The 24,074-nt window shown below is 45.7% G+C and overlaps 1 protein-coding gene across 2 annotated transcripts in view; it reads left to right on the top strand.

Moving 5' to 3' along the window:
• The window catches only part of ASS1 (argininosuccinate synthase 1), a 230,497-nt gene that overhangs the window by 30,164 nt on the left and 176,259 nt on the right, over nt 1-24,074 (top strand). For both annotated transcript variants that reach the window (XM_029612119.1, XM_029612120.1), the window contains exons 5-7: nt 136-324; nt 5,540-5,596; nt 12,381-12,455. In XM_029612119.1, the coding sequence (XP_029467979.1) occupies nt 136-324; nt 5,540-5,596; nt 12,381-12,455 (321 nt within the window). The remainder of the gene's footprint in view (nt 1-135; nt 325-5,539; nt 5,597-12,380; nt 12,456-24,074) is intronic.

Here is a 24,074-nt window from a genome sequence, read left to right on the forward strand (position 1 = left end):
CTGTAAATCTACAGCAGCTGTATGTGCATAAGGGCCTGCAGAGCTCTGCACTTCTTGCTTTTTCTAAGTGTCTTCTGCTGTTCCACCGAGCATGTTATGATAACAAATGTAAGCAGTTCCTGTCTCGTCCTGCAGGTTTTTATTGAGGACGTGCGCAAGGAATTTGTGGAAGAGTTTATCTGGCCAGCAGTGCAAGCCAATGCCATCTACGAGGACCGTTATCTGCTGGGGACATCGCTGGCACGGCCCTGCATAGCTCGGCATCAGGTGGAGATTGCCAAAAAAGAAGGAGCACAGTATGTGTCTCATGGCGCCACAGGAAAGGTGAGGCCCATACTGCTCTTCCTCTCATTTACAGAAGATGCATTGAACCATTGAATTCGTTGTATGCATGTGCAAACGAAACCTCTGTAGAGCAACCCCCAAGGGTTCACTAGTAAAATGGAAATACTCAGCTGGGATTGTACAGGACTGTAGATGTGTGGATTCATATAGGAATGTCCCAAAGTATATGATGGCATATCATTGAATTTTAAAATTGTATAAAATTCAATGACGATATGATGATGGTTGCTGCCAATTATAATTAGAAAAATGTCTACCTATATGTCATACACTGTATGAGGTAGAGTGTGCTAAGAATCTATGAATTGGCTTTTCATCCTTTTAAGTTATGTAACATACTAGTTAGAGGGTTTCTTGAGATATATATACAATCGTATATAATTACATACATAGTTTGCATGTGGTTCAGTGCCAGATATGCACCTAAGTGCAGGTCTGCTAAACCCTTATCAATACTCCCACAAAGCAGAGTCTGGCTGGTACATCTGCTTAGAAATGTCTTTATGTGTCGGTGTATATTTTTTTTCTGCAAAGTATGGTAGTCTTTTTACTCAAATGAAATATCATGATGTGTATTTCAGGTCTTGTTTCCTTGCTGACTGCCTTGAGCCCCTCCTACGCAATCGGCATGGTTTGTGTGTTAGCATTAGAGGGAGCCAGAGGTCTGCATATTCCCTCCAGAAGTATCATGATTACCTTGGCATGCCAAAAACTGGGGGGATGCAATGAGATGTGAGATGCCTGCTGAAAACGGGCGCTCGTACTGAGTGCTCATTTTCCTAATGCGCGGGCAGTCACATCCCCTGGGCTCCTGATGCAACATTTAAATAAGAGGCAGCGTTAAAAAGGGCGCGCCAGCAGAGAATTGAGTGTCCGTAGCGCTTAATAGTTTATTGCATCGGGCGCTCAATACCAGCATCCGTTTTGATCTCACTTCTTTTTTTGCTATAATTCACTTCAGCAACCTCAGCAAAATATTAGGCGTCCCTTGCTATGGACGTCCAGATTGTGTGGCGATAAGAAAAGTGGTATTTTTTTTAATGAAGTGATAATATACAATTATTTTTCTTCACCATAAGAAGTAAATGAAAGTGTCACAATGATACTGGGGGAGGACACACTTAGCACAACACAGAGAACTTATTTTTCATGTTTTTCATGAGCCTTTGACTGCAAGCTGACTTTACTCCACCTCCGAGGCTGGAGTTAAATTTGCTGCATTAAAAAGTGTGTGTTGGGGGCCCAGTGCTTTACGGCATCGGAGGTAATAGCTAATGTCCTCATCTACGTGCAATTAACATCTGACAGTTGCTATCGGGTTCGTGTTTTTGTTACGGCGCATGTTTTGGACATGCTAATCTCCTTGCTGTATCCAGTGCTAGTCTAGCGCATCCAAAAGATGCATCCAGTCGCATGTTAACCGGTCGTGTGCTAGGCTGGGTGCACTTTACTGCATTGGCCCCAGAGTGAGGGAGAAGTGCCGGGTAGAGGGCCTCCCACTGCAGACAGACAGTCAGACAGACTGGCAGCACCCTGGCTGCACGCAGACTCTGCACTCCTTCTTTGGATTCATAGATATGGGTGACACACGTGACAGGATAAAAGAAACCTGGAAAGTGCGGGAGAAGCTCTGAGCTTAAAGCATAAAGTGTGGGAATATTGGGCAGGGCAGGGAAGATGGAAACCTGAAGTGGGGCAGCAACCCTGACCCCAGTTGGTACAGCAGCAGTGACAGAGGCCTCAGCTTCTGTACGGGGCACCATCTGTATCACTGCTCTTAGGAGCAGAAGGAAAATTAGTGGGATAAGGAAATATCTGGATGTTTGTGTGTCTGTCTACATACAAGTATGTACATATATATATTTCCAGGAGTATAGATCGAGGCAAGCCTGCTTATGTTAATCACATTCAGGCCGCTACAGTACAGTGCGCTCCGGTGGACTGCACTGTTAGCCGGCATTTGGACGCGCGTTTTCGACACGCTAGCTTTACCCCTTATTCAGTAAGGGGTAATAGCGCGTCGAAAACGCGCGTCCAACCCCCCCCCGAAACTAATAGCGCCTGCAACATGCAAAAGCATGTTGCAGGCGCTATTAGTTATGCCCGCGCGATTCAGAAAGTAAAATGTGCAGCCAAGCCGCACATTTTACTTTCAGAAATTAGCGCCTACTCAAAGGCAGGCGTTAATTTCTCTCGGCACCAGGAAAGTGCACAGAAAAGCAGTAAAAACTGCTTTTCTGTACACCCTCCGACTTAATATTATGGCGATATTAAGTTGGAGGTCCCAAAAGTTAAAAATAGTTGAAAACCGGACGCTCAATTTTGCTGGGGTCCGGTTTCTGAACCTGTGGCTGTCAGTGGGTTTGAGGACCGACGCAGGTAAAATTGAGCATCGGCTGTCAAACCCGCTGACAGCCGCCGCTCCTGTCCAAAAAGAGGCACTAGGGACGCGCTAGTGTCCCTAGTGCCTCTTTTTACCGCGGGCCCTAATTTAAATAACTTAATTTACTGAATCTCGCGCACAGGAGAGCGGGCGCTCTCCCGCTCTCCCACGATTTTTACTATATCGGCCCGATAGTTAGCACACACCCAAGGAATCCCTGGGTACCCTGTTCAGATGCTGCCAGGAGGTGAAGGGGGCGGGAAGTGTTAGTCTGCAGTAGTAAAACTGACACAGAGGCTGGCGGCACCGTATAAACTCAAGGATTTACTGGGCCATAGCCTGGAGCAGCAGATTCTTCAGTCTGTCTGGGAAAAAGGAAAACAGTGAGATTTTCTCTTCAAGACATGGACCTCAAAATTGCTCGACTGGTCTAAGCCATTCAGGCTACTAACTAACGGTATAAATACGAACCTAAAAAAAGCCACAGCGTGTACAGTAGGTGACTTGAGGCCTACCAAAAAGCCAGAGAGTTGACCTAGGCCAGAGGCTCAGTTAGAGCACTTTACACTGTTGTGCAGGAGACCTGGAGTCGATTCCCAAGCCTGGTTTCTGCTCCCTAGCTCATCCATGGGTGGAGGTGCTAGGGAGGCTGCACTCAAAGCTCCTAGGGAGGAGAGAGTCCCAGCCATGGCATGGCAATGACATCTGGCAGGACGAGTGTACTTGTGCTGAATTCCAGAGAGAAGGCCGTTTCCTGTTTCCCAGGCAAAAGGCAATTGCTGCGAACATTGGTCTCGGTGGGTGGGGGTTAAGAATGGAGGGAACAGAAGGTAGCAGTGCTTGAAGACTCAAGGTACCACAGCCTCAGAAGGGCTTGCTTTTCATTGAGCTGGAAGCCCAAAGGAGCAGGAGAAAGATGCAGAGTCCAAAAAGGGGGGAAAAGACACAGATGCCTACTAATGTTTTCCTTTCTAGCCCAAAAGACTTTCCTGATGAGACACAGCCTCTCCCAGATATTTGACTGTCTCTGCAACCTACCTGTTAATCCCTCTGGCTGGGTGGAGTATAGACTGGAGTGGGATGAGGACTCTTTTTGGAGGGGTGTGTGCTTGGTACAGGCTGTTGTGGGATGAACATTATTTTAGGGGGTCTGTGTTTAGTACAGACTGCTTTGGACTAAGAACTCTTGGGAGGAAGGAAGGGGTTTGCTACTGGAGTGGGAGAGGTGTGTGCTTGGCACAGACTGGTGGGGAATGAGAACTCCCCACCAGTTTGGGAGGGGGGTTCTGGGTTTGCTACTGGTGTGGAGTGGGAATAGTTTCTGCAGGTTTCCTTTTCACTCAGATGTTTGAAGGAGAATTTAAGCACTGCAAAGGATGTGATGACAAGTAATTGCTAAGCAGATCATATCACTGTATTAGCAGCAGTCAGCTCTAATTAGCTAATTATTATTAGCACACTGTCTGCTGTAAGGATTTGGGTCTTGTCTCTGGTAAGTTGTGAGTGACAGTGAAAGTTCTGGGAGTGCCAGGATGCTGTCAGAGCTGTCCTTATTATGGGGGAAGGAAAGGGGAGCCTTGGGAGGTGTTTTCATGCCTTCTGCAGGTTTACAAAATAGTTGCTTAAAGCTTTTGATCTGATTGTTACTGCGGCCATGTGTATGGTGTAATTCTCTTTATTGGAGCCTTGCTGCCATTGTGCACACGGTTGCCTGGTGCATTAACTATTGCCTTCATAAAGGACTTGTCTCAAGTATTGTGTAAAATTCCTAAAGTTGTATTACTTTAGAAACTTGCTGAATACAGTACTACTGTACTTCTTAATGTTGAAATCTGTTTCTTGCCAATGGTAGAATAGGTTCCTTATGTCCCTGAGACCTTGATGTGGGGTTGTTGGGGGGGGGGGGGGGGGGGGGGTTAGAGCTAGATTATGGGAATTTTGCACATTTTATGGGAATTTCTGTAATTCTTGTGGGTTCCATATGGAGAAATGGAGCAAGCTGTGAGCCCAGACCTGCAGGGAGAGAGACGTGGAGCGCCTTGAAGGCACTGCTGGTACCTAAAAAAGATGGGATCGTGGAAACATGAGGTTAATAAGAGAGAGAGAGAGAGAGAGAGAGATTCTCCCCTAGTCCACCTTTCCCCTTCACCCCCATAATCCCACTCTTGGGGTTTGAGGTGTGAAGCATGGAAACCGCAGGAACCGTTCCAGTGGTCAGCAGGCTGGGGTCTGAGGTCATTCTAAATGGTGACATCACACTACTCCATGGGAGAAGGTGGGGGTGAAGGGCGTTTGTAACCCCCCCCCCCCCCCGATACGTTGTACTTCTGTTTAAAATAAGATTCAATATTTTTCTTTACATGTGTTGTGTGCATGGTGTAATATTTGCAATATGTCAGCAAAAAAAAGCTAAGAAAATAAAAAGATTTAATTGGTTTAGGAGTCATGTGGATCTGAGGTGTTAATAATCACTGCTGCCAGTGATGTCTCCAGGAAGCAGGAGTCTTCTTGTACTGTCGAGAAGGGTGGTGCAAAATCCATTCCTTTTCCTTTGCAAAGGTCTTGCACAGCCAGCATAAGGGGGCATCTCTTTCTTCTCTATACCATAAAAGTGTCATAGCAAAGAACAATTCTCAGAAGGGCAGTGGAGCAAGCACTGGTCCAGCCACCACCTGTGTTCATGCCCTGGCACACTGAAAGCACTTCGACCTAAAATGTAAAGGGAATTCTCCAGTCTACCATTACCCTCCCATGTCTCTGCACGCTCACTGTTGCTTCCACTGCTGACCACCTCTTCTCTTTGTGTTTCAGGGCAATGACCAGATCCGATTTGAGCTGACTTGCTATGCTTTGCATCCAGAAATTAAGGTAAAGGAGCTGCAGGGCAGGGTTGAGGTGAGATGTGTGTGTGTGAGGGTCATGTCTCAGTCCCTGCACAGCTGGGGGTACTGAATGAGATGCATTGCAGAGTGAGTGTGTGTGTGTGTGTGTGTTGGGGGGGGGGGCCCTCAGTACTGGCATTAGAAGAGGGTCCTGCAGGGCAGGAGTGAGGGGGAGATGAAATTATTATTGGTGTGCTTCAAGAAAGTGACTGGTATGTTTATTGGCTGCTCTTAACAAAAAAAAACAAAAACCTTCTGAGGTGGGAGAGATCTGAAGGATACACTAACTTAAGCCAATGATACTGTACATCCCAGAAAATTGTTCAGTTTGGTTTTGTTTAGAGGAGGTGGCAGCTGGAGAAATAGGTGTTTTGATGAATTTTCCTAATTATCTTTGATGGGCCAAACAAGGCTGTGAGAAACAAACAGTAATAAGAGCCTGGCCTGGGGCGGGCAGTAATGGGCTCTTCACCACAAGCACATCCCATCACTTGTTGGGTTACAGTGGCAGATTGGGAGAGCTCAGGTTACTCCGCCTTTGTGTGCTAGGATTAAATCTTAAGAATGATCATAATCAGCTATCCCTGTTCCCTCTGCTTTGTGTGTGGGGGCGGGGGGCAGAGGATTGGAAAGAATAGGACCGGATTTAAAGTAATAGTGTAGGACTCCTCTTTTAATATGGAAGCACATATTTCTATAGTGGCTAAAAGAGAGTTTTTAAACTTCAACTAGGGCAGCAGTTCAGCTATTTTTGGACCAGAGCAGTTGTAAAGTGGTTATGCATGCACTTGTGCTTTCTCACATTGATTATTGCAATGCCTTTTCTAATGGGTTGCCAAAACAGTTCATCTTTAATTTGCCGTTGGTGCAAAATACAGCAACAAGGGCGATTTTTTTGAAAACCTGACACGGAAAGAGTGCTCCCTCTGCTTAGAGATCTGCACCAGCAGTTGCTGGACTCATGCATTAAATTTAAGCTCCTCACTCTCACATTTCGAGCATCGAGAGAAGCAGGTTTGCAGTATCTGAAGGGCTGTCTCAGATGGTACTGCCCTGGCAGCTCCCTGAGATCAAACCAAGAGGCTTTGCTGTGTCTGCCCTCCCTGCCAGAATTACATTTGAGTAGAATGAGGATTTTTCTTTATTACCCCTTCCCTGTGGAAGAAGTTGTCCCTGGAGGCAGGATGAGTGAATAATGATTTAGGCTTCAGAAAACTTATAAACTCTTTTTTAATTTTCCCAATTTATAGTTTGAGATAGTTGCATCTAGAAGAATATATGGCTGTTTGGTTTTTTTTATGAGGGGCTGATTTGTTAAAGTGTTTATTTTTTAGGTCTGATTTTGTAATGGTATTAGTTCTCATTTGAGTTTTTATGACATTTGTTTATATCTACCCTTTTATTGTCTGTTTTCGATTTTGCATGTTAATGTAATCATTGTAATCCACTCTGATTCTAGAAAAGCAGAATAAATATTATTTTAAATTAAAAGAAGTGAGCCCAATTCTGAGAAGACCTAAGGGCCTAACTTTCAGTCCAATGCAATACCGAGCACTGGCTGCAGCACACGGCTCAACCCGCGATTGGACGCACCCCATAACCCCCCCGATGCAAAACGGAGGTTAATGTGTCCAAGACGTGTGTCCAATTGCGCGCGTAGGTAGTAGCGCTCATCACATGCAAATGCATGTGGATGAAGCTATTATCTAGTCCCCTGATGCAAAAAAAGAAATGTGCACCCGACACGCACATTTTTACTTGCCAAAATTAATGCCTGCCCTGAGCAGGCGTTAATTTTGGAGGAGCCCAAAAAGTGTACAGAAAAGCAGAAAATATCGCTTTTCTGTACTTCCTCCAACTTAATATTGTGGCGACATTAAGTTGGAGGAACTATAAAATTAGAATGTCCCAAAAAAAAAAAAAAGGGTACTGGCCATCAGGTTCGGAAAAGGAACGCTCAATTAACGTGCGTCCATTTTCCTAACCTGCGCTCTAAAACTGAGCATCCCTTTTCTAACCAGCTGACAACCAGCTCTCCCAGGCGCCTGCTCCCGAGGAGGTGCTAGGGGCACGCAATTTCCCCTAGCGACTCCTTTTTACCATGGCAGCCCATTTAATTTGCACTGAGTGCCTCGGAGAGGTGGATAGGCATGCATTAAGGGAGCGGGCACTCAATCATGAGTGCCCGTTTAACACGCACCAATATTGAATCGGCCTGTTTTAAAGTTAAGCTCCCAATGTCAGGTTGAAGGCTTCCCTGAGTCAATGCCAGCTCAGCAAATATACAGGGAAGTTTATTCAAAGATATTTGATCAGGACAGACATAGCAATCTGGCTTACATTTCTACAGTATATACTACACAGCATAGAAATAATGCAGAAACAGTCCAAGAGTGAACTGTGATCAGTTAATCCAAATATCTCAATCTTCCATGCACTTGACAAAGTTACACAAACTTCATAAGAACATAAGAATATAAGAAATTGCCATGCTGGGTCCATCAAGCCCAGCATCCTGTTTCCATCAGAGGCCAAACCAGGCCACAAGAACCTGGCAAGTACCCAAACACTAAGAAGACCCCATGCTACTGATGCAATTAATAGCAGTGGCTATTCCCTAAGTAAACTTGATTAATAGCCGTTAATGGACTTCATAATATTTTAACAAGGCTCTTCTACAGGAACAGATACATAGGTATGGGCACTCATAGGGCTCATCTTGGCCTCTCGCCCTCAAGTTGCCGAAACACTGGTTGCTCCCAACAATCCTTTTTGAACTTCTGAGGACCAATCTGGATCCTCAAGGGCAGGACCTTGTATCAGGCTAAGAGCTGTCTGAGCAAAATCTCAAAGTGACCACCACCAGAGACAGCGATCCACTAAAATCCAAATCAGATCAAAAGCAGAAAAACTGCTCTATCGCTGTGTGAAGAGTATTTTTAAAAATTCTCTTCACCAAAATACTCTTCACCAATATATTGTTCATATACAGTGTAGGGGACACCTACACTGATTATGAAACCTTCTACTCTTCCTAAAAAAATGTTCTTCTTCAGGTTTTTTCAACAATTTTGAAAATTAACAGATCCACAGGGTGTAGGTATATGAAGCAATAACTGAGGCTATACAAAGAAAATGTTTTGAGTAATTTATTTTTAAGAGCTGTCTGAGCCTGTCTCTGTGACTATATGAAAGTACCAGCCTTTGACCTTCTAGGTTTTAAAGCCCATCAGAACACTTTTTGCCCTAACACTATACTTTTGAATTTAAAAATTTGCCATTTAAGAGTGCCTACATTTAGGGGTAGATTTTCAAAAAGTGCGCCTTCGCGTACTTTTGTTGGCGCATCAGGCGCAAACAAAAGTACGCTGGATTTTAGTAGATACGCGCGTATCCGCTAAAATCCTGGATCGGCGCGCGCAAGGCTGCCGAAATCGGAGCGGCCTCGGAGGGAACTCGCTTTCGCCCTCCCCTCACCTTCCCCTCCCTTCCTCTATCTAACCCACCCCCCCGGCCCTATCTAGACCCCCCCCCCCCCACCTTTGTTGGGGGATTTACGCCTCCCGGAGGGAGAAGTAAATCCCCGCGCGCCAGCGGGTCGCTAGCGCGCCGAGACGTGACCTGGGGGCAGTTCCGGAGGGCGCGGCCATGCCCCCGGACTGCCCCAGGACGAAACCACGCCCCCGGGCCCGCCCCTGACACGCCCCCCTCGAAAAACCCCGGGACTTACGCGAGTCCTGGGGCTCTGTGCGCGCCGGTGCACCTATGGAACATAGGCGCACCGGCGCACAAGGCCCTGCTCGCGTAAATCCGCCCGGATTTACGCGAGCAGGGCTTTTAAAATCCGCCCCCCAGGATCCTAAAATCACAAGGTGCCTAAAAAAGGGGAGAGGACAGGTCAAGGAAACCAAATTAGGTGTCTGGTGCTGTTTTCCAGCATAGCCATTCCTATAACTTGGTCTAACTTCAGGAGTCTCAGTTTAAAATTAGGTGCTTATGTTCTGAAAAAAATATTTAAGCGCCTGCACTTGTTGGATATAGGCGCTTTCATTCAGAGTCTCACATTCCGATTAAATAAAATGTGATCAGCTGAGCGCATGGTTTTGCCCACACTTTAAATGCACATTTTGTACAGATAAACATTGCTACCGATTCAGGAAGGAGTTTTACCTGCACAAAATGTGTGTCTAAGAATATGCGGTCAGTTCAGTGCCCTCACATGGAAATTCCAAGCAAATGAGGGCATTAAGCATTCCTCCCAATGCAGAGAGGTGCGCTGGCTGAGTGCACATTTTCTTAACACCAGAAACTTTACTCCTGGTCAGAGGGGGAGTAACGTTTCTAACCCTGGATCTAACACCCCCCCCCCCCCCCCAAGACAAGCAGCAGAAGCTCAACAGTGCATTTATTTTTTAAGTCTAACCTTGGCTAGATAGCCAGCTACCAGCACAACAAAAGATATGCTCCTAAATTAGAAGCACCAGAAAAGATATGCTCCTGTATGCTCTCTCCCGTTCAGTCCCTCCCCTCCCCTCCTGAGCTAAAATGTGCATTCAGCTTGTGCTGACCGCACATTTTAAGACAGTGCATACACATTTTAACTCCCGATGCATTAGCAGAGCATTGGATTACTGCACTGGGAGTTTTCAAAATTTAACCTGTGTGTTAAAACCATGCACTGAAATTCAGCACACAGGCTGTTAATCCACAGGATATTGCATCGGCCTGTCAGTATGAACAGATCCAGTCAGCAGTTAACGTAAACCTTCTTCTGGCATCTATCCCTTGTGATCTTGGAAAAAGGCAGTTTATAAAGTTCCTTTCCTTTCCCCAGTGCTATCAGACATCTATATCAGTGTTGTGCCAGTTTCCCCTGCACCAGCATCACCTGGTCTAGTTTTTGATCACCCAGATACAAAGCCTCTGTAGGAAAAGGATTCAGATTGGACCTTGTTTGAGTTTTTCACCCTTCCCAGAATCTGGCAACTCTGCAGTTGCATCACCTAAAACAAAAGGAGTTTTTCAAGTAGTATTCATAATACAGAGGTGTGCAATAAAATAATGAAAAGCTGTGAATTGGTAGTGAGAACTCCCAGAGTTTCCCAGTGCTCTTGCAGAGAGAAGTATTGTTCAAGTACTCTTCTGAATCCTCGCATGATGCCTGTGAGGTACTGGGAGACTCTCCCTGTATCTGTAAACTACAGCTTTCCACTTTCAATAATATGAACTCTTATAGGAGGAGGGGCTGTGCCTTCTTCTTTGTGACGCGCCCCTAATTACAGAACTGATTGTAAGATTTGATTTCTGAATGATTGAATAAATGAAAGCCCCCCAGGCCAGGCCACATTAAGGCTCTGGTGCACCCTGGTGAAGGATCAACTGGTAGGTCCTTTCTCCCTCCCCCAGCATACCATTGGTATTTTGTGATCTTCCAGGGTCCTAATAATCATGTCAACCTGTGATTTACCTGTGTGCAAGTTTATAGCACAAATATCAAAAACTTCTCCAACGATTCACCAATAATGTTGTCAACATAATGAATTGTGGTAGTCAGTCAATGTGACTTATGTCAGGTGCGGAGTCCACACAAATCAAAAAAGACTTTGTTGCTTTAATTTCTTCCTCAACTGCATTCTGTACCTGGAAATGAATAAACGAATAAACCCTTCACGGATCATCAGGGATAGGTTAGCGAGGTCACCGTTACCTTTGTTGCCTTATTATGCAGTGTGTGCAGCTAAGAATGAGTCGCTCTTTGCTGGTGTTCACCAGCGTTTTCCTACTGTCTGAGCCACTATGTGCATGTTTCCCATCACTGACAAGGCAGGACCTCATACAGAGCAGGATGTGGGCCTTTTGCCTGTTGGATAAAATGGCCTTGCCCACAGGAAAGAATCTTTGGCACTCAGGAAAACATTATTCCCCAGAAGCCCCTATGGGGGTTCTGCCAGCCAGCAGCGACACTGTTTTTTACCAGGTTGGTTAGAAATTGCACGTGAAGGAGGGGTGATAAGCTCAAGTGCCACAGTGAAAAGTGTCAGAGCCGGCAAGGATTTCAGTTTTCTCTCCATCCAAGGCCTGCTTGCACACTTTATTAATCCTGGTGGGAAGAAGATCTTCCGCAAGGCTGTTAAAGTTATCCTGTAGGTGGGGGGGGGGAGGAGCAGGCCTCGTACCATCCCTCCTTACTTTTTTTTTTTTTATGTTTCTTTTGACACACTACAAAGGGGGCTCAGTAGTTGGGGAGCAGACCTTCTCATATCCAAGGGTCTCACACTCACTACCCTGTCACACTCCTTCTGTGCAAGAGAGGCTTAACAGATGGGGTGCCTGTGATTTGTGTGAGTCCTCCCATATAACTCTTAAATGGCCAGACTGAACTGAACCAAACTTTGTGTGCAGCAAGGCCCTTGGGTGGACAAGTGACCTTTCTGGTTTTCAGTGTTTGAGAGTGATGATTGGAGAGACACAAGAGAGGGGTAAAATGGACAATTTTCCAGTAGGAAATGCATAGGGGGAGCATTATGAACGAAACATAATATCTGGACAGAGGAACTTTAGTTGTATGGAATATATTACAATTGGGGAATGATTTGGTGGGAGGCACAGACTTATCTGCTTGTTTTCTATTTGCTCTTGCCCCCTCTTGTTCTTTCACTCGTGCTTTCTCTGTCTTTCTCCGCCTCCCTTCTCTTCACTCTCCCTGCCCCCCGTTTTCTCGTTACCTGCCCACCCTATTTCCATCTCACCATGTTTCCCTCTCTCTCTAGATCATAGCTCCCTGGAGGATGCCAGAATTCTATAATCGCTTTCAAGGCCGCAGTGACCTGATGGCCTATGCAAAGGTAAAGCAGATTTTTAAATGTATTCTTTACTGGGTTGCTCTGGTCACATCACATAGCCACGAAAACAGACAAGAGTAACAGAAAGAAAGCAATGAGTGCACCATATTCAACTTTCTCTTATACCGAAATGGCAACCAGTCATTGTGCCAAACATGTTAGCAAGGGGGGAGAATATGTTTAGCAAGCTTAGTATAAGATTTAGTGGTTTGGGGGTTAAAACAAAAAAAGTAAAAAATGTATATAGGGATTAGTGGAGCAAAGGATGATGATTAGCTAAAGGACACACTAAAAAAAACCATGAGTGAAATCTTTCCTTTTGATAAACAACAGGCATTGTAGATTTCTGTAACTTCATGCTAGGAAAGCATAATTTAGATATCTGTGCACCCGTTGCAATATACTTTTGAGCGCCAGAAACACACATTTCTCCCTAGCGGGCCCTTTTTTTTTAATGCCACTTCCATTTTATTCTGATTGATTTATTTATTTAGACTCTTTTATATACCGAAGTACAGCAGGCTGCCTTCACTCCGGTTTACAATGTAAAATATTGAATATTGCATCGGGCACACAGGGTTGTGGATGCGGGCGCAATATGGACACCCGTTTTTTTGGCATGTGTCTTATTGCATCGGCCTGCAAAAGAGGAGGACAGGCAAAATTGCCAAGAGAAACAAGGGGAGACAAGAAAGGCAATTAGAGAGGCAGAGGGATATAATGGAGGAGTATATTGCCCAGGGCTTAATTTCTGGGGAAAGGGCCTGTAATGCAGAGCCCCCACTTCTTTTCAGACATTTATTTATATTCTGCGTGTTGGTTCTACAAAGTGGATTGCATTCAGGTGCTGTAGGTATTTTGATATTCCTTGAGAGTTTATAATTTAACTTCGTGCCTGAGGCAACGGAGGGTAAAGTGACTTGTCTAAGGTTTCAAGGGGCGGCAGTGGGATTTGAATCCTGGTTTGTCGCCTGCTGCTCTTAACCACAAGGCTACTCCCCCACTTAAGAGGCAACGCAGAAGGGATGTTCTGCTCCAGTCCTTCCCCTTCAGGCAACCTGTATGGAAGAGGAAAGGAGGGGAGAGGGGTTGAGCCTGGAAGACACAGTTCAGAGAACAGCCATTTTGCTTTCTAATCCAGTCCCTCCCCCTTCCCTTCTGCAAGAAATAAGAGAAGGGGGTGTTATTGAAGCAGAAACTGCAGAGCAAAGAACAGACACAAAAAGTTACTGAAATAGCACTAGTTTGAAACTTACGAGCAGTCATCAAGACTTCAGCTATGGCCTTGATGATGGGCACTACAGCTTACAAGATTCAAATATGATAATTCAATCTCTTTTTGTGTCTGGTCTGAATTTTTGGTGGAACCATCCAGAATGATGTTCGATCATCTTTTCTGGGGACCAAGGAAATGAAGCAGTGTAAATCAGTTCCAGCTGCCCTGCAGAAATGGAGCAGGGCCAGTGGTGGTATCGATCATTTCTAGCTCCTCGGGCCCTGGAAGCAGGGAGTGTTGGAGCTGCTGAACCTGAGACAGGAGCAGCCACACGGCTTTGATTTCTGGGCAGCTTCCTGGCACAGTTGATGAAGCCATGAGGGAGAATGGCCATGGTTGAAGAGGCATGATGTGAATGCTTCTCTCGCTACTGGGTGTGTCAACTTCCGGGCCCAATGGCTTACTGGGCTGGCTTCCTGGGCCCCAGCTCCTCTGCTGCTGGTGACCACACTGGGAAGGGAGAAGGTGCAAGAGAGTGAGTGAGGGAATGGGGGGGAGAGTAAATGAAGGGATTAGAGGGAAGGATAATGAAGATTATGGGGAGGGAAAAGAGTGACTGAGGGAATGTGGGGGGACAGGGGCAATTGTATAATGAGGCAGGGCGGCAAAGTTTTTGAGTGGCAAAAAATGCCCCCAAAACGCTCTGGCGGCTGCCTCACCTTGCCACCAAATTTACCGATATGCCCACAGGGTTCCCAATTCCCGCAGGCCAGAAAAAGAGCCTCGCGGCGGTGCAGGAAAATGACGCGTCCACAAGGACAAAAAAAAGAGAAAAGTCCCTACGGGCCGGCAGCAAAGAAGAGAAGAAGCCCAGCGGGCCGGCAGCGGCCAAAGATTGGAGAAGGCGGGTTGGCCGCTGGCGGAACCAAAACCCGCCAGTGGGCTGCCGGTGGAGCCCAACCTGCCAGCAACCGGCATATGTGGAAACTCGCCAGATTCGACCCGGAGACTCCAGAATTCCAAAGGAATTGCCAGGGCTCCAGGTCAAAACTCTGGGTTCGAGTGTTGCTGCTGCTCAGAGCTCCTGCGTGGGCCTTTATCAGGAAGTCAGCTGTGCCCGCGTGGGCGGAAAGAAGGCGGAGCTTCGGGCCCACGCCAGAAGGAGCAAGGAGAGCGTCGGGCACGTGAAGGATCAGAGCAACACATCAGTGGGCCCTCACGTAAAGAAGGAGCAGGGGGCGTGTCAAGGCACACCGAGTTGGAATCGCCCGCGTAGCAGGAAGATAGAGCAGTCCTGAGGGCCGCGCGAGAGAGGTGGTGAAAGTTACTGTGTGTGTGTTTGGACATATTTGTGTGAGGAGTAAGTATGTGAATGGGCATATGTATGTGGAAGGGTTAAAGAGTGAGTTAAGTGGGTTTGTGTGTGTGGAAAGAGAAGTATGAACGTGAGAGCATGTATGTGTGAGAATGAGCATGTATGTATGTGTTTGTGTGGGTTAGTGTGCGCACTATCCTCCCCAGTCCCCTTGCCTCCCCCGCCCCCTCCAATCCACAACAATCTCAGGGTGGCTACAAATCAAAAGTCCCCAGTTATGGCGGCAGGCTGCTAGCGGAGTCCAACCTGCCGCCGCGAAAAATGGAGGCCACCCACCAGAAGACAATGAGGCTGCTGAGCTCATTGGCCCACAGCCAAAAGGTAAAATGTGAGTGAGGTAGAGGGAGAGTGTGTGTGTGTGTGTGTGTGTGTGTGTGTGTGGTGAGTGTGTTTTTGTGAGGGAGCATATGTGTATATGAGTTATGTGTGTGTGTGTGTGTGTGATAGAGCATGTGTGTATGAAACAACGTGTGAACGTGTATGAAAAAGCATTATGTGAAAGCATCTGTGTGTGAGAGCATACTGCTGGCAGCAGTAGCATGGGATCTTCTTGGTGTTTGGGTACTTGCCAGGTACTTGTAGCCTGGTTTGGCCACTGTTGGAAACAGGATGCTGGGCTTGATGGACCCTTAGTCTGACCCGGTATGGCAATTTCTTATATTCTTATATGACAGCATCTACGTATGTGTGTGAAAAAGAATGTGAGCATGTGTATTTGTGAAACAGCATATAAAAGCATGCATGTGTGTGCAAAAAGGATATGAAAGCATCTGTGTGTCAGAGCATGCATGTGGGTGTGTGTGTCTGTGTGTGTGTGAAAGTATCTGTGAGTGAAAGCATGAGAGCATTTGTGAGTGTGTGAAAGAGCATGTGTGAGAGCAACTGGTGTAAGAAAAAATGAACATGTGTATATAAGAGGAGGAAAATCCCCTCCTTGCCCCTCCCCCTGCACAATTCCAGGGCAATTTCAGGAAACTGGAAATCAAAAGTTCCTAGATATGGAAAGTGGGAATTTTTAAAATCTCTTAGTTTTAATTATTGGGTGTTATTTGATGTATTTGTTATTTTTTAATATTTTATTGATATTTGGGAAATTTTGTATAATTTTTGTATGAGTTTTTAATAGCTGTTGTTCTATTCACCAGCTGTTTTTTGAAATATTATTTTTATTAGTACGTTTTTACTATTGTGATATTTTATATTCTTTGATTTTATTATTTTGAGGAGTAGAATTTCAATTTTTCCATTTCTGCATTGCATAGTGTTTGGCTTGTTGTGGTTTTCAGTTCAGTTTCTGTTTATACTTTATGGTCTCTTCATTCTGTATTTGGTAATGCTCTGCATGTGTGACCGAGATGAGGTATTTTGCTGGCATGTAGCTTCTGTATAGGGATCTATAGCAGCCTGGCTTGTTCTGTTTTCCTAACAAGAGGTGTATTGCTGTTTAGGGCCTGGTATAATATTTGCATTGTTGCTTTTTTGTATTTAGGATTTTTACTGTTTGAGTGCTGGCAGTTAGTTCTCTTTTTAGTATGGGAGGTTTACTGTAATGTAATTGTAATTCAGTTTACTCTGGGCTTTCTGTGGGCAAAGCCCACATCTGCATTACAATAGGCCTAATACCATATGCCCTCCACGTGCGTTTATTGCAAGGTTGTGGTTTTTTATCTGAGAAGACTATACTTTCAATGTCCTTTTTCTAGTAAAATTGGTTATTTTAAATGTGGAATTTTGAATTGTGCGTTGTGAGGGTGGTGGTGGTGGTGGGGGGGTGTTATGGGTACAAGGCTGTGAAGTTCACCTATGGTGCCAAATGCCCTTGCAGTGGCTCGGAGAGAGTTTGCCACACATAGATCTGCACCATTCACCCAATATCCCACTTCTGCGGGGGAGAACGCTGGGGAAAAGATGGGAAACAGGTTTTAGGGTTCCTGGGAGTGTGGCAGGGTTGCCGGATTCCTAGAAATATTATCACTGACACTATTTGCCAATCTGCCACTCCTCTGGGAACTCTGACCCCTGCGTTTCCTCTTCCACAGCATTTGAAATAACAGAAAGCGTGCCGTGTCTTGGGGGGGGGGGGGGAGAAAGGGGAGCGCTATCTCACCCCTTGCCTCAGGCAGCAGATTGCCTTGAACTGCCCCTGTGGGGGGGATAAGAGAGTGAGTGAGATCGGAGGGAGGGAAGGTGAGGACAAAAGAGTGAATGAGGGGATTGGAAGGACTGTAAGGAGTGAGTGAGATGATAAGATTGGGAAGGGCATTCTGAGAGTGAGGTAATTGGAGAGAGTGATTGAGAGGAAGGAAAGAGATAGGAGGGTGTGTGGTGGGGGACAGGAGTAAGGAGTTTGGGAGTGAAAAGACAATATGGTGTTGCTCCCTTCCTTCCTCCCCCAAGGAGGCAAAGAGTAGGATGCACTTTTGGATTCCAGGCCTCCCCCACCCCATCTGAGGAGGTTGCCATTCTGCCCCACCCCATGAGGCAGAGGATAGCCAAAGAGGATGCCTGTGCCGTACTGGCCAAGGAGGGAAAGGAGGAGAGTTGCTGGAGAGGATAATTTTCTGGAGAGGGGGAACTGGTGATCATCAGAAGGGGAGGGTCTCAAGGATCCCCAATGATTGGGGTGAGACTTAGGAGCTCTAAGACCACTGAAGAGGGGATGAGAACCACTGGAAGATTCATGGGGGGCTTGGGATGAAGAACCAGGATCACCAGGACAGAGATGAGAGGAATAGAGTAGAGAGAAAGGGCTTATTCCTTATTGTTCCCCAGACCAGTCCAGATGCATAGTTTTTCTCTCCTACCAGCAGATGGAGACAGAGAATAAAAGCTTTGCTGCATTTTTGGTACTTAAGCTACTGTGCCACCTGCAGTCTCTCAGTATTCTCTGTCTCCAGCAGATGATAGAGGAGGCTGCGATTAGACATTTTTCTGAAGAAATTGCTCCCAGGAGTGTTAGGTTCTGGATTGGGACCATCCCCCTGGTAGATTAGGGATGAGCAGAGGGTCTATGGCCCATTTTTGGCTTGTGCCTTGGATTTTGGGAGCGTCCGAAAGCCAGTGGTGCTGACTTCCGCAGACCTTGTCCTCTTCCTCCCCTCCATAGAAGTCCGGATCTGCCTTAAGAAGGCTGCTATTAAGGGAAGTACCTATTTTCCTTTCCTTTTTAGGGTAGTCTCTATTCGAGATGCTATTTCTTTAAAGAAACCTTGCTTTAAAAAAAAAAGTGAACTTGGAAGCAGGGCACAGAGTGACTGGAAAGCTGTGAAGGCTGGGCAGCACAGGAGAGTTTGTGGCTCATTCCCCATGGTGCGGGGTCCTGGGAGGAGGTAGATTTGACTGCATGGAGGGTGAAGGAAGTATTTGCAGATAATTTTCTTTCTTTCCCATGCCAAATATGGCTGCAGCGGTGCAGTGCAGGAAGCACTGTGCAATGTATGGGGATCGTAGGGTTATTCTGTTAGCTTCCAACTTTCTGTGATATGTGCAAAGGCAGTGGAGAGGGTCCTTTGGGGGAGGCCTATTCCATGGATCTCAAGAAAGGGGAGAAAGCAGTATTTAAGGCCTGCAGAAACTGCTTCTCATAGGGATGCAGTGAGAGCAGGAGCAGCAGCAGCCATTTTAGAAGCTGCTCCCATGGTGCAGGGATCTGTAGGGGAGAATTCCACTGATCCTCCATCTTTAATTCCTCTCAGGCTGGGCTCATGGACGCCACAGAAAAGAACAGGGGACACTTCTGGGCTGCACTGTGAGTCAGATGAGGAAGAAGGACTTTTTCACCAGAATTTCTGTTGCTTATGGACAAGGCCTTATAGTGAAAAAGGGGCTGCCTGCAAGAGGTCTGTTTCAAAGAGATATCTCTCTAGGAGTTCACTGGCTAGTTCTCACCCCAAGAAGAGGAAGTCCAACCCCTGTCAATTGGGTTTGGATTTGGGTGGACTGGGGAGTATTCTCTTACAGAATTTCTCGTAGACCTCCCATGTGTTGTGAGCATGGGTGCTCGAGGGCATGCTGTGAGAACGGGTGCTGTGATGCAACCAACACATCCCCAAGGCTGGCCATGGTCCATGCTGCTGGTGGACAAGCGCATCTGAGCATGGACTAGCTGAAACAGAAACACTCTTGACTTGGAAAAGGAACATTTAGACATTCAACACTCACCAGGAACTGAGAACCAGCAACCCATGCTTGTCTCTGGGGTAGCCTTCCGGCCATTCCGAAAGCTCTTTTGGACTACCACTTGGAAGTGATTTGCGTGAGGACAGACGGAGGCAGAGGACTCAAAGGTGACTCTGGAGACGTGGACAAGACGCAGGGGACTTGGACGTAACATTGAAGACTTGGACATAACGAATGCTGAAGACTTAAATGTCCAAAGGCTGAAACATGCTTGAAGACTGAAGCATGGCTTGAAACAGGAACATGGCTTGAAGATGGACACAAGGCTTGAGATAGGAACATTGCTAGATAGAGGTCCATACTTGACAAGGAATCAGACATGGATTGGAGACAGGGATCCAGGTGAGGACAAGGAATAGGCAGAAGGCTGGAACAAGGACTTTGGAGACCAGGGACAGACTCAGGAACTCAGACTCATGACTTGGACTCGGAACTTGGATTCAGGAATTCAGACTCAAGAGACTCGAATCAGCAAGGAAGGCAAAGACAGGACTACAAACCAGGAGCAAGAACTGAGGCTCTGAAGATTCTGGAGACTGGAACAAGATGATGAGTTTCAGCTTTTCTGCATATCTCAGATTCTGGGGTCTCCCTCAGGACGATTCCGTCCTTTTTACCGAAGGTGGTCTCCTCCTTTCACATTAACCAATCGATGGAGATTCCGGCATTTTCGGCTTTGGAAGAGGAAGTGCCGCATGCTCGGGAATTACGGCGCTTAGACGTCCACCGAGTTCTCCTGCGTTATTTGGAGGTCACAAATTCCTTCAGGGTTTCTGATCATTTGTTTGATTTTGGCATGGTACAAAGAAAGGCCAACATGCATCCAAGGCAACTATTGCATGTTGGTTGAAAGAGGCTATTGTGTCTGCTTACATCTGCAGAGGCAGGCCTGTTCCTGAGGGATTGAAAGCACACTTACTGCGTTCTCAGGCTGCTTCATGGGCTGAATGTCAGTTGGTTTCGCAGCAAGAGATTTGCAGAGTGGCAACCTGGAAGATGTTGCAATCGTTTGCTCGCCATTATCGATTGGATGTCCAGGCTCCGGATGTTAACAATTTTGGCAGTGGAGTCATTTGAGCGGGACTCTCAGGGTCCCACCCTGCATAGGGAAGCTTAGGTACATCCCAGCAGTCTGGACTGATCCAAGTACAGGGAAAGGAAAATTGGTTCTTGCCTGCTAATTTTCATTCCTGTAGTACCACAGATCAGTCCAGACACCCTCCCAGAAAGAGGGTTCAGTTCTTTTCCTGGAGAGTCCGCTCTAGTACTTGGTTTAGTAGCCGAAGGTATCTGAAGAAGATGACATGTTACTCTTTCCTATATTCCGGTTGCTCAAAGTTGGGTTTATTATTACCAGTTTGACTTGTTGATCTGCCAAGTTAGTCTGAATTTTTTAATAGTTCTCTGCTTTGAGACTGTTTATACTGAGGAGATGCAGGAGATGCAAGATTTCTCTGTCTCCATCTGCTGGAAGGGAGGCAAAACCCAGCAGTCTGGACTGATCCGTGGTACTACAGGAATGAAAATTAGCAGGTAAGAACCAATTTTCCTTTTCTCCTGCTTTTTTTGTAATAGAGCAGGGCTGGCCAGCTCCGGTCCTCCAGAGCTACAGACAGGCCTGGTTTTCAGCATATCCATAATGAATATGCATGAGATAGATTTTCATACAATGGAGGCAGTGCAAGCAAATCTATTTCATGCATATTCATTGTGGATATCCTGAAAACCTGGCTAGTTTGTGTTTCTTTGAGGATCAAAGGATCTACTACCCCGGTAGTAGAGGTTGGATGCATTTTTTGTCTAAAGAGGATAATTTGTTAGATTATTTTCTGCTGTTGTATTTTTAGATATGTTATGCTTATTGTTGTTAACCAGATTGAGTCTTCTTTGCATTGAGGAAGGCAGTATACAAAAGTGAATATTATGGTCTCCCAGGAGAGTTTCCTACTCATTCTTTTATGGGAAGTGTTTCATTTTTTTCTGTCAGTTTGGGAAATGTGCATCTTTGATATCTTGTATTTTGAACAAGGAGGAAATGCATTTCTTTTTCTCCAGCGTTGCACTGCAGATAGACTAGCTTTTTGGTGTTTCCAGTAAAATTTGTGTCTGCGTTTTTTCTGTTTCTTATTTGTGTTTACTTATTCTGCATTTGATGAGGGTCTGTCTGTGTTTTGCATGTGCTACTAAGATGAGGCAATCTGCTGGCATGCTGTTTCTGTGTAGATATCTCTAGCAGCGAACTCCCCTCTTGTCATTTTTATAGCAGTCCAGTTTATTTTGTTTTCTAACTTGAACTTCCCAGTAGAGTTCTAAGATGTTGGTTCTCAACCTTTCTTGACAATTGTGATCTTTTTCAGGAGTTCTGGATGTTTCGTGTGCCCCTAGTGTCACAAAATTCTAAAATTCACAGCAAATGCTATAGTCCCTATTCAAAAATGTATAATAAGGCATTTGTCATTAAAAAAAAAAGGGTGAAGAATATGTGCTAAATTATGGTAAATATTTTTTCATAACATCCCACAGGGTTTTAAAAGACTTTGGAAGATATAATAAATGAACAGTGGAATCAGCTATCAATTTCATATAGAAGACATTTATATAGGTTAATTGTGTCTCTGAGAAGAGTGTGTGTGTTTGCCGGGCAAGTGGCAACTTATAGACTAATCAATATATTGAGGCATGGGCTTTTGAGGTCAGAATCTACTTCGTCAGATGCATCTGCATCCTCGAAAGCTCATGCCTCAATAAATTGGTTAGTCTATGAGGTACCATTCACTTCTTGTCATTTTTACTACTCCAGACTAACACGGCTGTTTCTCCAAAGATATATATAAACATATATATATATCAGATGTAACCAAACTTGTGGGTGGGGTGGGGAGGACTCAACTAATTGCACTGATGGAAAGGGTGTACTTTACTTAGTTATTTAGGGAAAATGACATTTATTTGCAGATTTTTTTGGCTCAGTTCTGCCAGAGGTGTATGTACTCCAGGTCACCTGATGTACCTCTCGAGGGTCTGCTTGGTGGTCTTTAGGGAGCTGTTGAAGCTCGCGCTGCAAAGAGAGTGCAGCAGGGAGTCAGATATCTTGTGGGCCAGTTTAGAAAAAAAATCCCTCTGGGGTTGATCTTTTCCTGCAGTTTGCCCCTGTTGTTCCTAACAAGGGTCAGAAGGCATCTAAGACCTCTATTGCTAGATATGTTAAAGAAGCGATTGTATCTACCTACATTTGTAAGGGCCTGGAGGTGCCCATTCTACTTAGGTGGTGGCGGCCATCGTAAAGATGGCCGCCGCCATCTTTAAAGATGGCGCTGGCCATCCAGTGCTCCTACCATGTGACAGGAGCCGGCCAATGGCACAGATACCCTGTCACATGGTAAGGGCAAAGGGCCATCGGCGCCATCTTTATGAGTGGCAGCTGATGGCCCAAGAACGGGAGATCGCTCCCAGGAGCACCACTAGACCACCAGGTAATTTTAAAATGTTTTGGGGGGCTCGGGAGGGTGGGGGAAGCTAAGGGGTCGTTTTTAAAGGGTCGGGTGTTTTGGTTTTTTTATCGGGCCATCGGCGCCATTTTTGAGTGGCAGCCAAAATCGTGCCGATGGCCCGAGAGCAGGAGATCGGTCCCCGCGCCCCACTGGACCACCAGGTAATCGTAAAAAGTTTTGGGGGGGTTCGGGAGGGTGGGGGAAGGTAAGGGGTCAATTTTAAAGGGTCGGGCCTTACTAAAAAAAAAAATAACGATGTGAATCGGAACCTATTCCGATTCACATCACCACCGATCAGATTTTTTTCCCCCTCTAGCCGAACCCGATCGTTAAGACGATCGGGCACACGATTCACATCCTTAGTATTCAATATTCTGGCACAAAGGAAAATACACAGTGTTGTGAGATCTGATGGGGTACATCCCAGAATACTGGAGGGGCTAAAGGAGCTTCTGACTGTATCCCTCACAGCTCTATTCAACTTAACACTTGAAAAAGGAATGGTTCTAAGAGGTTAGAGAAGAGCGGATATAGTACCACACAAGGGTGGAAACAAGAAGGAAGTGGAAAACTACAGACCTGTTAGTTTGATATCAGTGGTGGGCAAGTTAATGGAAGCTTTACTGAAAGATAGACTAGTGAAGCACCTTGAAGACAATGGTATAATGGCTACAGGATCATAGACAACATGACTGAGTTCTGTAAGGAAGTGACCAGAATAGTAGACTGGGAGGTGCAATAGATATGACCTATCTTGATTTCCATAAAGCCTTTCACACTGTTTCACATACAAGAATGTTGAACAAGCTAGTCAGTCTAGGAGATGGAAGAAAAATGATAAACTGGGTGAGAAGCTGGTTGAACACAGCACTTAGAGGTCGGTAATCAGCAGAGTCCATAGTGTGGATAGGAAAGTGACCAGCAGGGTCCCCCAGGAATCAATGCTAGGTCCACTAACATTGAGGAAGTGTTGGAATGTAAAGTATGCCAGTTTGCAGAAGATACCGGTAATAAAATATACAATTGTGTAGATATTCCAGGAAGAATAGATAAGAGAAAAGATTACTTTAAAAAAATTGACTTTAATTCAAAAATTGCAGAATAGTGCCTCTGGAGTGCAGAAATCTAAGGGTCAAATCCCATTTTGGAAGGAAAGAGCCTGCAGTCTTCGGGTAGGACTGAGAACCACTGGCCTGACTAAAAAGAACTTCCAGGCATGTGATATCTTATCTACTCCAGGAGGAAGCGCTTTTTGACACAATGCAAATATTAAAAAGGGCATTAGCAGTAAATTTGAGAGATGGAGATCATACTCAGCATGCTGTGGCTTATGAGTGAGGTTCATTCCTCTCAAGGTATTT

Source organism: Rhinatrema bivittatum, chromosome 8 (genome assembly GCF_901001135.1).
Source record: "Rhinatrema bivittatum chromosome 8, aRhiBiv1.1, whole genome shotgun sequence".
Classification (NCBI taxonomy): domain Eukaryota; kingdom Metazoa; phylum Chordata; class Amphibia; order Gymnophiona; family Rhinatrematidae; genus Rhinatrema; species Rhinatrema bivittatum.